The 13,293-nt window shown below is 39.9% G+C and overlaps 1 protein-coding gene across 1 annotated transcript in view; it reads left to right on the top strand.

Moving 5' to 3' along the window:
• The window catches only part of TSPAN7 (tetraspanin 7), a 38,827-nt gene extending 26,493 nt beyond the window's left edge, over nt 1-12,334 (top strand). The window contains exons 7-8 of the mRNA XM_019528458.1: nt 10,770-10,842; nt 11,172-12,334. Of these exons, the coding sequence (XP_019384003.1) occupies nt 10,770-10,838 (69 nt within the window). The 3' untranslated portion in view covers nt 10,839-10,842; nt 11,172-12,334. The remainder of the gene's footprint in view (nt 1-10,769; nt 10,843-11,171) is intronic.
• Nucleotides 12,335-13,293: the final 959 nt, after the last annotated feature.

Genomic DNA, 13,293 nt, shown 5'->3' with positions numbered 1-13,293 from the left:
GTTTCCCCAGGTCCAAACAGTGTGGAATTGTATATAGAGATATGCCAAAAGTACCAGCTTCTCTCCTTTAGCAAGACATGCTTGTCACAGGGCAAGTAAAGAGGATAATTATGAAGCTGCTTCATGGCTCCCTGACATCAGTCAAAGAAGCCTGGGGACTCATGGAGCTTGGAACAGATGCTTCAGATCCTGACCACCAGGAATACTGTCAGCACCTTCCACCATGATTTAATTGCCAGTGAGAAATGAGTCCTACCCATTCATTCTTGCTCTGTGTGCCCATGCCCATTAGTTAGGCAATGTAGATGGCTCTAGAGGGGTCCTGAGTATGTTTCCTTGCCCCCATCTGTCAGGATGTCCTGAGACACAGAGGTGAAGAGTCCCCTAGGTGCTCTAAATAGTTTGCGCCACTTATTTGTCTGGTTTGGGGGCACAGAGCAGGAGTAAATGGGCAGGGCACGTATCTCACCAAGGGGCAGAGTGCAGCTGGAAAGCAGCACAGTCCTGGGCTTAGAAACCAAACCAGCACAGTGAGGTTCCTGGCAATTCATAGCATTGTTAAGCTACTTACCTCTAAAAGAATATTTGCCTCATCTCTCCTTAGCCATACATGTTTCCCTGTAAACGCTGAACTTTAAAAGGGTCATTACAGATGGGATTTGTTTGCTCACATCATGTTACGGATTCGGAAGTGTAAATATGGTTGTGTGAGGCACCATTTCAGAAAAAAAGAAATCCATGAGAATTAAATGCTAAATAGGTTTATTCTGCTTTACCATCAAACATGGGAATTCTGCCAGTGTGCTGCAGGTCTGGGCAGTGCTCTCATCAGCTAAAAACCAGTGAGCCTTTCCTCTCTATGGCAGTTTGCGTAATACATCTGTTCTCCCTCTTTGCTTGATCTGAGCATTCAGCCCTTCTGTTCCACGTGACGTCTTTTAGACATTCTAGTGTCAACCAACTTTTTCTTAAAATTTGAAGGACAAAGTTAGGAGCAACTGGCATTGGGGTAGAGCGAAAGAGCTCTATTTGGTGCCGCTATTGAAAGTTTCAGCACTTGAGCATCATTCCAGGATATGGTCACAGTGGGCTATTGTCTTAACATTATTTTAGTCTGAGTAATGCCAGTCCCTTGCTGAGTCAAGCCTATTTTCATGTCTTTCTGCATAACTACTGCTATGTAATGAGGAAAACTTACCAGATTTTTATCTGCAGAAGTGAGCCACAGGTAGCCTTCAGTGGGCTTGTTGGATCAAACTTCTGATTTCTGTCAGAGGAGGGATCGCTATATCCTCACTCAGGGGAAGACAAAGAGCCACATGAAAATGTTCTTGCCTCGGGTTATAGTTGTGAGAAAATCTGATGCTTTGCCATTGCACAGTGTACTGGTAGTCAGTTGTGCATGAAATACTTCAGACCACTGACTCATCATTTATGCGGACACACTCAGCATAGGCTTGGGTATTCGTTCCTTGGTAACCAGAAACTGTGATGTCATTTGCTTTTTTCCACTGTATGTTAGTTCTTGATAAATTGTAATAGGCAACTTTTTCTTTTATACTAGCCTTAAATATTCCATTACTGTGTTGTCTGACTTTTTTATTCTGTCTTAGATAGTCAGAATCTTTTTCAGTGACAGAGTTAAAACAGAAATTCCATTGAAAAGATGTAACAATTTCTGGCACACTTTGGCATATTCATTCATGTGCAATTATGGAAAACTGCAAGATAATTCTTAGATTAGGGTCCATATTACATATGCATCACAAAATCTGCTTTCCCCTGGTCATACCTATATTTAATCTGTATAGGAGCAGCAGTGCTCTGACATGGCTGAGAGTTGTTTGCAACTCTCTGGGAGGAGAATATAAGAAGAACCACACTGAGATTGTTTGTCCGAGTTTTTACTTTTTGTATAGTAGGCAATCAATAATGAATGGGCTAAGCCTGCTATTGATGGAAGCTAGAAAGAAAGAGATATAGGGAGATGCATTTCCTGAAACAGGGATCTTGCTGGCACAGAGTAGATTTTTTTAATGGCAATCTACACATGTGAGCAAGATTAAAGTGAACTGCAATGTGCTACTGGCCATTATTTCCACCTGATGGCAGTATATCCTCTCAGTAGCTGGGGCAGGGGGCATGACTGACTTCCAGTAGGCCATACATCCTTCATGGGAGACAGGGCATAGCATATTAAACAAGAAAACTTTTCATTCTACTTTAGAGTCTACCTTCCTTGTTTGTGAGTGGGAAGAGGCCACCTTTACCTTTGTGGAACAGACAGAATTTGGCTTTATATTTGAAGACGATAGGAGAGCTGATTATTGATTATTATTAATCTGTTTTGATTGATCTAAAATGGATTACATAAAAAATAATTTCAGATTGCACAGGGATGGCCATAACATAATAGGCAGGGAGGCAGATTCCAGGTGGGGTTTCACTATTCTTTGTTGAGAAATATTTAAATTTAAATAAAAGATAAATCATCCTATTTTGTTCTTCCACAGCAGAGTGGATTTCAGGGCCATTTTTGTGCATACATTTCTAGGGGTTGACCAGCACGAAGCATGTGCTGATTCTCAGAAAAATGGAAAAAGCTGATGCAATGGCGTGACATACCTTACTGCTCTGACACAGATTTCTAGGTTATAGTCAGAGATTGAAAAAGCTGCTTTGGCACTCACATCATCCATACAGTTGAGAAGCTCAGGCTTTGCTTGTTGAGCTTCAAATAATAACATCTCAAATTGTTTTTGGGGTTGAATGGTGATACTGACTTCCAGCTGGATTAATTTTTAGCAGGTATTCTTCAGGAAAGAATGATTCATACAGCCTGTACAACATAAAATAGAACTGTCCAAGTAGTATACATCAGGGACAGTTTTGCCTACAGAAAATCTACGGTGGTTTTAAAGGTCACAGCAGCATTTTCTAGGTTAGAATTGCATTTGGGTTACTCATTAAATGGGGAAGATTAAAGTGCAGTGTTAGAGCCTTATTTCCAGTTACGTTGCAGGATGCAGAGGCAGCATACTGTCCACATGCTGTGAATCAATCCTTCAAAATTCAAGGATACTGATTCATTTGGGGGTCTTTTATTATATGGTTTGAGGAATAAACTTGAGTAGTTGTACCTATTGTGAGCCCACTTCAGGCAGAAGTTGGTTCCCAGAGCTCACGGTGGGGGGAGGGGACATGCACTCGCAAAAAAGAAGCTGTGCCTTGGCCTGACTTAAAAAATGCTCCTTAACATAAGAGCTATTGTAAAAGTTAATTTATCAAGGGCTATGTGACAGATTTTTAGCAGGGTTTTCTTTGTGTTTTAAAGTATTGGTTTAAAAAAGTCCTAATGGGTATTTTAAAGAAGCATAGCACGAAATTACTCCTTCAAGTGGTCCTAAACAGGCAGTCAGTCCGAAACGGCTTTAGCCCTGATTCTGGCTTGAATGTACATATATCTGAGAAAAGCAGAATAGCTGAGTAGATATAGCTGGGCATGGATGTTGATCAGACAGAGGAACAGGTTTTTTTGGCAGAAACACTCCAGGGCATCAAAGCTTTATGGGCATTCTCCTTTATAGAGGCCACTCAGTGCAAAGGAAACAATAAAGGCTGATAAACATGGTGTTTAACAAAAGAGACCAGAGCATGGGGAGTTGTATGCATGTCATACTGAGGATTGAAAGCACTACACAATAAATCAAGGAACTAAAGGTGGAGTGTCAGTCTTGCTGGAGAAAGCAGAATTTTAGAGTATCTGATCTGTTAATGAAAGCCCTGGTTCGTGAAACATGGCAAGATTTGTACTTATGGCCTTGAACAGAGATGTAGAGGGGCCAGGCACTGAAAATGACAGAGCATAGAGGATAGGGAGACCAACAAGGAAAGGGAAGATAAAGTCATGGTTCAAATTTTGCACTTTGTAAATAATTACAAAGTAGTGCTTAGTTAAGCAAAGAGTATTTTATATCTTCAAGTCACTTGAAGAATATTAATTCTTACAAAACTCCAGTGAAGCAAGTATTAGTAATACAAGTCAGTTGTTGTGAATGTGTTGTAGGTACTTCCTAAGAGTTTTGTTTCATTTTGACTTCAATGGTATGGTCTACATATACCTGGATATGAGAACAGAAACCACCTGTAAAAACAGAACACCTGGAAGTTAACTTTTTAGTTAATCTTTGACTGGCAGGGTATTGGTCCAGCTGTACCAACCTTCATCCTGAGTGACCTGAGTTTTCCATTGAACCCCCCAAATTTGCCACCATTTTCAGATTACTAGCATTCTTGGTATGATCACATTCTTTTCAGGCACATTCTTGAAGTTTTCAGAAGAGTGCATGAGGAGAGAGAGATTTTTTTTTTCTTAAACAGAGATGGGCAATACAAGTGTAGGTATAGAGGAGTAAGGCTGGAAGGGACCTCCAGAGATCATCTAGTCCAGACAAGGATGGAATCTGCAACCTTGGTCTTATTAGCATCATGGTCTAACCAACTCAGCTAAACAGCTGTTTTCTGTGAGCTTGGGACTTTCACATTCTTGTTCTTAATCCTGAAAGACCATAGAACTAGAAATAGAAAGAGAAATAGTATAGATATAGCACTTCTGAGAAGACAGAAAATATGTAAGGTTAAGAATGTAACTTCTGTCAATTACTTTTTGGATAAATTGGTCTCCATAAATGTTCACTTCTCAGCATATGTTACTAAAAGTTTAACATTACTAGAAATGCACAGAAAACAATCAAATCTATAGAAGACAATCTATAGAAAACAATCAAAATTGATTGGCAGAAGTAAGAATAAGAATCATAGAAAATTAGGGTTGGAAGGGACCTCAGGAGGTCATCTAGTCAAACCATCCCTAACTAGATCATTCCAGCCAGGGCTTTGTCAAGCTGGACTTCAAAAACCTCCAACAATGGAGATTCCACAGCCTCCCTGAGTAACCTGTTCCAGTGCTTCACTACACTCCAAGTGAGTAAGTTTTTCCTAACATGTAACCTAAACTTTCCTTGCTGCAACTTGAGACCATTGCTTCTTGTTCTGTCATCTGCCACCACTGAAACCAGTTGAGCACCATTCTTTTCGTTACCACCCTTCAGGTAGTTAAAGGCTGCTATCAAATCACCTCTCAGTCTTTTCTTCTGCAGACTAAATAAGCCTAGTTTCCTTAGCCTGTCCTCAGAAGTCATGCACCCCAGCCCCCTAACCATTTTTGTTGCCCTCCATGGGGACCCTCTCCAACTTATCCACATCCTTTCTGTAGTGTGGGGTCCAAAACTAGACACAGTACTCCAGATGTGGCTTCCCCAGTGCTGAATAGAGGGGAATAATTACTTTCCTTGATCTGCTGGTGAAACTAATGCTGCTCATCGTGCTGTTAACCTTCTTGGCAACAAGGGCACACTGTTGACTCATATTCAGCTTATTGTCCACTGTAACCGCCAGGTACTTTTCTCCTGAGCTGCTGCTTAACCAGTTGATCCTCAGCCTGTAGCAGCGCAAGGGATTGTTCTGTCCTAAGTACAGGACTTTGCACTTGTTCTTATTGAACCTCGTAAGATTTCTTTTGGCCCAATCCTCCAGTTTGTCTAGGTCACTCTGAATCCTAGCCCTACCCTCCAGTGTATCTACTACTCCTCCCAGCTTGGTGTCCTTCACAAATTTGCTGAGGGTACATTCCATCTCATCTTCCAGATCATTAATTAAGATATTGAACAATTAATGAAGATATTGAACAAGAGGGGCATATTACTTGTCTCTAAGAATTCTATGTTCTCTCATCTTGCCCTCCCCTTTTCACCAAAAATCTGATACAGGAAGAAAGCTGTGATGAAGGCTGATTGTGGCAGAAATCTGGAGCCTATTTTTTTTTAATAAATACTTCACTTTTACAGTTTAATTATACATTATTTATTCCCCTCTTACATCTGGAACCCACGTGATTGGCTTGGTATGCATATATACACACTATTCTGGGACTAATACATGATTGTTTAGCACTGTACAAGTAAAAACTAGAGGAATGTTCTCCTGATGACTCTTGTTTTCACTGCCATTCAAATGAAATAAGTCTTCCTTTTCTGTGCATGTATGAGATATAAGCCCTGCATGAAGTACATTTAGATTGTAAACTCTGTGGGAGTCTGCACTCTGTTTATACATTGCCTGGCATGATGGGGTCCTATCCTTGGTCAGTCCATTGGCACTACCACAGTACAGTTAATAATAATAAAAATATAAGGCATCAAACTGGCTTAACTACTTGATTTATTTTTTAGTTAATTCTTTAATGCCCTTTGATGCATGTCCCTTTCGAGTATTCATTCTCTTATACTGTTGTGCTGATTGTATTACATTCTGTTCATAGTCAGCCCATGTAATCAGCCCAATTTAGACCACACATGCTGGATTTGTTGGTATCTCGCAGTGGTAGTCTAGGTTGTGATGAATACATTCAATTTTATGACTTTTAAAGTAGCAGCCCTTCCATGCTCTGGAGTACTGCTGAAATCTCATTGTGGGTGGCATGTGGAGGAGGAGGGAAGCCTGTGCACTTGTGTGTGCATGCGCTTGCTTGCTCATGCATCCTTCTCTCCCTCTCCCCCCAAGTCTCATATGCAAACAGTAAACCATTATGGGATCAGCAAGGAACCAGTTAGGATCTGAAGAGGAATTAGTACAATGAAAATAAAGAGGACCAGCCTTGCCACCATTGTTACTCAATGTTACTACAGTGAAAAAGATAATAAAGCTCAGGAGTAACTTGCACGTAAACTGAGAAAAATAAAATAAAACCCACAAATATTAAAAAGTAATGGGAGATCCAGCCAGGACCTAGAACCCATTCAGAACATTGTGTTCGGTTCTGTATGTAAAAGCTTCTCTAACCTTGAAGGAAATATGCAGCAAATACATATATATCAGGAACCATTAAAAGAGGTATAGCTCTCGAAAAAAATGAGAGTCAAAGAAAGAAATATCACATAAAGTAGCAGTGGAAGCCTTCAAAGCCTGGTTGAGTAATAAAGCTGCAGAATGTGATGGGTTCTCAATAGGATTTTACAAACTGCCGAGTTGATAAAATCACTCCCATAGAGACTGGAATATTTAAACATCGAGACATAATGCACAGCCAGATAACATTATGGCTGCTTCCAAACATTAAAAAAAAGAAAAGAAAAGAAAAATCCCGTGTTTTACCACAAGAAGCAACGCGTTACTTCAGTCCAGCTCTGCAGTGTCTGTAAAGATCTGGCACTTCAGCAGGGCTTTTGGGTGCTTTCAATCAGCTATTAGATAGAAAAGCCAAAAAAAAGCCCCATTAAAGCGCTTGATCTTTACAGACATCAGGTGAGCCAGGTTGAAGTAACGCACCGCCTCTTCTGGGCATGTGCAGGCTTGGCATGGGAACATGCCGTGTTTAAAGTAAAGTGCTATTTGGGTGGGGGGAATTATGTCTGCAAGCATCTTACGTGACATCAATTAATTGCTTGCCAAACAGAGTGAAAACTTTATAGTACTTGAGTCTGTTCTTTATATGATGAGAGACTGAAAAAACTAGGACTTTTCAGGTTGGAGCAGTGATGACTGAGGAGAGGGAGGGAGGGGAAGACATGACAGAGGTCTATAACATCATGAATGGTGTGAGAAAGTCAAGAGTGTATTATCTTTCTACATACAGAATGTAGGGGGCACCCAATCAAATTATTAGGCTGCAGGTTTAAGTAAAATGAAAGAGAAGGATTTCAGTTGCATATAATACATGATTAACATGTGAAATTCATTGCCACAGGATGTTGTGGAGACTAGTGTAACTGGGTTCAAAAAGGTATTAGACAAATTTATGAAGGGGCTGATAAACACAACAGGCAGAGACGCAACCATGGGCTTAGGACATCCCAAAACCTATGACTGATGGGACCTGGGAGGGAATGACAGGATGGTTCACTCTATACTTGCCCTATTTCTTGTACTCTGCCTTTAAAGCATCCATTGCTTGCCTGTGTTGGAGACAAGGTCCTAGTAGCTTAGTATCCTTACTGTGGCTCAAGAGAGCAGTTCACATACAGAGACCAAATTTCCCCTAACACAAACCTTAAAACATATGTGGGTAAAAGTTATGGCCTTGCTAGGCTGTGCTGTTGATGTAGACTGGGGTTTTCAAAACTGAAGAGGTGATTTGGCATCCAAACCTCTTTCAGCAGCTGTGAAAATATTGAAAAGATCAAGTACTGTGCTTTTTAATAAGGGTCATGTTGGGTGTATTTTGTAACTTCTGTTCAGTCTAGTCTATACCTGAACTAGGATTAATCCTGTCACTTGATGTGCACAAGTTCATAGTGGGAAAATTAACTCGAGTTCAGGAGAATTAAAGTTGTTCTTAAACATCAGTCCTTATGAAGTTGAGATGTTCTTAGGCACTACAGATAGTTTATCTTGCACAAACTTGCTTCTGTTTGGACAGAAGCCATGTGTTTGGGATACACCGGGCATGTCTACACATGCAATTAATGCTATAAAGGCTTACTGCTCAGTAAAATGCTCCCTGTTAGGAGCAGCCCAATATAGGGTTACTTCTATCCTTCTCTGGCCCCTTGCATGAGCCAAGGGGAGCGCCTGGCTCCCCTATGGTGCTAGCCCGCAAGCTGGCAGAGAGCATGAGGTTGGTCCCCATGCACATGCAACCAGGAGAGATCTGCTGGCTGCAGTGGAAGCTGTTTCCTTGCCCCGTATGCGCTGGGAGACAGCTGTCACTGCAGAATTCTTGCAGCCCTGTGCACGCTCTTCTGGGGCGGGGCAAGACCTGCCCCACTTTTGGGGCAGCACCCAGCCAGCTCCAGGCTGCAGGGGATCCTTCTGGGAGGCAAGACAGAAATCGTCTTGGGGAAATCCCTGTGTACTCTGGAGCTGGCTGGGAACTTTCTTTTGACAGTGTCATCTAAAGATTCTTAGATATTAGGGATCAGCATCACTTTTATGGGTAGGATTATACATTTGTTCTCAGGGGTCATAAATACACTTTAGGGAATGTAACACAGGGTTGGGGTAGTAGAAGGACAGAGTGATCAGCTTGTTAGGAGAAGCGGCAGTTACTGGTGAACTCTTTACAGGATTGAGAGAGTAAGATGCAACAGAATTAGAAGCCAGTTTGAAAGAGTAACCGGCAAGAAGTTAGCTGGGTGCCTGCTGTGCAATTCATCTGGAGAAGAAAAGTTTTTATTGCTAGCATATTTTGGCTTACATTCTTAAAAATCAGTTCTTTCTGGTATGCTCCATATATAGTAAATAGAAATATGAAAAGTGAGTTGTTTGGTGCCCTGAACAGATGCCCCACTGGGCATGAATGAATGAGGTACAGCAGCTGTTACATACCACCCTTTAGCAAAAGTAGCTGTAAGTCCTTAGAACAAATTCAGAATGGCTGATATTTCTGCAGAGGCAGTCCCCTCTCTTTACCTCTGCAAATGGTTATGAACTGCAACATTAATTAGTTGACTAGCGCGGATGTGGAAAGCACGGCTGAATTACTTGCAGTGTATTATACCATTGGTCTACACAGGAAAACACTAAACTGCAATGAGTAAAATAGTAAACTACTAAGAGATTAATAATAATAATCATAATAATTAAAATAATTCCTTTCTAATGGATGCGTTTTCAGACTGTTAGTGATTTGCTGCTCTCACTGCATGTATTTTTGCATATGTTAAGGCACACAATTTTAATGCCATGCCTTGGGAGAGCTCAGAGTGACTGGAGAAGGGCTTGCACAGCAATGACAATTGTCTAGCCCATCAGCACTGTGTTTCCAAATTTCAAGCCATTTTATCTTTGAAGTTGCTTAACTTTTGTAAAGAAAGTGAAACATTGGATTTTGGCATGAGTAGGATTCCACTGAACACACTTCTAATGGTGCCTCTTATTTAATAGGGATGTTTATTGCTAACTATATGTTTACATTTAAGTGTACCTGCTCTGCATGCTGCCTGTGGGCCTAGGAGTCAAGTAAATTCCTTTTCTTGTTTATTCATAATAGTCCGTAGTAAAGATTCTGCAGGTTAAGTTCTGGCCTTCACTACTCCGACCTCCAAGGCTGCTATCTTTCAGGGATGTACCTTGGTAGTAGTAATGGGACACAGTAGACCCATTACAAGTTGTTCAAGTGTTTGTTGATTCATGTGCCATATATAAATCCAGCTCAATCTCTCATAGGCCAGGCAGTATACACTAGAATAAAAAGTAGTAAAAATCACTGAAGTAAGAAGGTGGGACTCTGATTATAAATGGGTGGGAAGACTGATTGAAAGGTGAGTGTTACTTTTTCTCATTGCTTTTTGAATTAGACCTGCACTTTTGTTGGCATATGATAGATATGGAACGTAAACTATTTGCTTTCAAGTAAGACATATCTCTGTTTTAAAAAGCTGCTGTCAGTGAATTTATTTGGCAGTCACTGGGCATGTCTACATGTACATTAATGTGCTGTAATTATGGCATATTAAGTTTAGTGCTTGTAATAACAGGGACTAACTTTATGTGCCATAATCAGTGCTACTGCGCAGTAGCGTCAACACACATCTTTTTCACAACGCTAATGTGCAGCAGACTAATTCTACTACATATTAGCACATTAGCACAGGTTTTGCTGTGGCATGTTAATGTGCAATAGAATTAGTTTACTGAGCTTCTAGCGTCTCGTGTAGACACACCTATTGTGCATTACAATTACCCTTAACTCTGTGACTTTTTTCCCTCAGTTGATTGGAATGCTGCTGGCCTGTTGTCTGTCACGGTTTATTACTGCCAATCAGTATGAGATGGTTTAACAAGGTGAGACTTTATCTTTTTACCACAGTATGCAGTTGACAAGATAGTTCAGTAGCTGTGCTCCACTCTTCATTACCCATGGAAGTTAACACATTTTAGATAGCTAAATGTTTTTATGCATTTTTTTTTTCTTTCTTAATTTCAGTGTTCTGCCTGGCAAAAAAAGGGCAATTGTAACCTCACTTAAACATACAATGTATGAAAGCTTTGTTATCTCAGATTTTATTAAAAAATCAAGAAGAGAAAATTCTATTGTGAAGATCTGCAATTAAATTATTCACCTCTTCCTCCCCCCGCCCCCCAACCCCATCTCTTTCTCCCTATTCTTTCAGAGATGTGAAATACAGAGCCTGTCTCAAAATCAGGAACTGCAGAAATCAAGGAAGACTTTAAAGAATGTTACAGCACACACACACTCACACACGCATACATGCACATGCACGCATTCACACATAAGCGTGCATGCTTGTGTGAGCACACACACACACATACATGCGTGTGCACGCACACACACACACAAACCTTCTTCTAGGCTCCGTACCATGCGTAGTGTACCATTCCGTGAAGTACCATTGTGCCACAAAGAGTAGCCTGAATCATGCAGCATCTAGAAGTCCATCTTAAAGGCTCTGCACATGATAGCACTGTATGTATGTTCTTGGTCATACAGTAGTTGCATTGTAAGTTAACAAAGGTAATTCATTAACAGCATTGATCAGGCTGTGCATGTAGTGACTGGAGGGCATAATTAGCCTTTCACCATGGTTGATAAATGTTGCACACACATATAAACCAGTATATAAAATATATATTCTTTTGGGTTAATCTTAATTTCTTATTTTGTTAATTGCTTTACTAAGATTTTCATCCTCCCCCACAACTGCCCCCTTTCCCAAAACAAATTAAATCAGTAACATACCATAAAGATACTTAAAAAATAATGTTGAAATGTTGTGCTTGAAGGGAACTGTTATTCCTGATGTTCTTCTACATCTTTGATTCTTATTCAGTGTTGTATGCCTAGTGTGTAGGCTTTGTCTAGTGCATTTTGCCTCTGAACCTGAACCTGTGTGATACTGTTATTAAGCTGTGTTGTTGCTTACTATGAAGGCAGTAATTTTGCTTCTTTTATTTTTTTATTAGATAACTATGAACTAATGAAACCTTGCTGTACTGCGGCCTTCATCCTCTGTTTCCTTTCTTTTCTTTTCTCTTCTTTTCTCTTTTCTTTTTTCTTTTCTCTTCTTGTGCATTGGAATTGCAGCCACCAAATACTTTGTCAAATCAATCAACAAAAAAGCAAAAATAAAAAAAAAAAACAAAAAACAAAAACCATGCATAAGGAATATTTTTGGGGGAAAGCAAAAGTTTAAAATCTTTTTAAAAAAAATAGGAATTTTTTAATGATACCTCTGTCTAGCATGCCAACGAGAATGCGTTGATATTGTGAGTATTTGTGATATACGTATTAATAAATGGAACCATTACAAATTTCTATCTGTTTCACTTTTATTTGTCAGTCCTCACACAGCTCTCTTTTCAGGGCAGGTGCAAGCAAAACATAAAGGCTCAGTGTTACCTTATTTAGAATTACATGTTTCCTTACACATATTTTAATTTGTGACTTGCTTGTGAGGGGAAAATAATATTACCCTGGAAAAGAGTTAGCTGGAATTGTTTCAAAACTGTTGTGAAACAAACTGTGGATTAAATTGAAGATTTTTCTACATGACAAATAAACATCCTGTACTCCTTAATTATTCCTCTTGTGGCACGTAACAAAATCTGCAGTATTTAATTATCTTGGTCCTTAGGTAGTACTGCATGCAATTAGGGATTCTCCTACTTTCTTTCATTTTTTGTTTTTGTTTTTTGTTTTTCTTTAAAATACACTGGTTTTGCTCTGTTTGTGGAAAGACATGCTTACAGCTCTCAGTTTTTCCAATGGCTTCCAGAGGCTTTAGATCAAGGTCCTAAGTGAATAACTTAACTATAGAAATAAAAATAAGAGGAAAAGCATTAGCACAGGTGTGCATAAACTTTGGAGCATTTTTGAAAACTCAGAGGCAAATACAAGAAATAATTGTACAGTGCTTGTTTCATATATTGAATACCTTGCAATAAAAAGAACACTCAAAATAAGCTGTCTTTTTGTACAGCTTCTGAACTGCAGAGGCGTTTAGTATTGTGCATGCATATACCGCCTTCCATAATTACAAGTCCCTTGGCTGTCTACACTCTGAGTGGTACACCTTACCTTGTCTCTGCACCTGAGTGTGGAAAACCATTTTGTTCTGCCTGAATGCTGGTAAGATAAAATGCTGCTGCATTATGTGCAGGGTGTGCAAAAATATAGCTGATTGGTGACTCAAAGCTGTCACACAGACCTCCTAAGGTCTGAGGTTAAATCTAGGTAACACATGTCAGGCTCCATTAATATGGGCTGCAAAATGA

This window comes from Crocodylus porosus, unplaced genomic scaffold (genome assembly GCF_001723895.1).
Source record: "Crocodylus porosus isolate Cpor-Errol unplaced genomic scaffold, CroPor_comp1, whole genome shotgun sequence".
NCBI lineage: Eukaryota > Metazoa > Chordata > Crocodylia > Crocodylidae > Crocodylus > Crocodylus porosus.
This window is presented reverse-complemented; position numbering and strand designations above follow the sequence as displayed.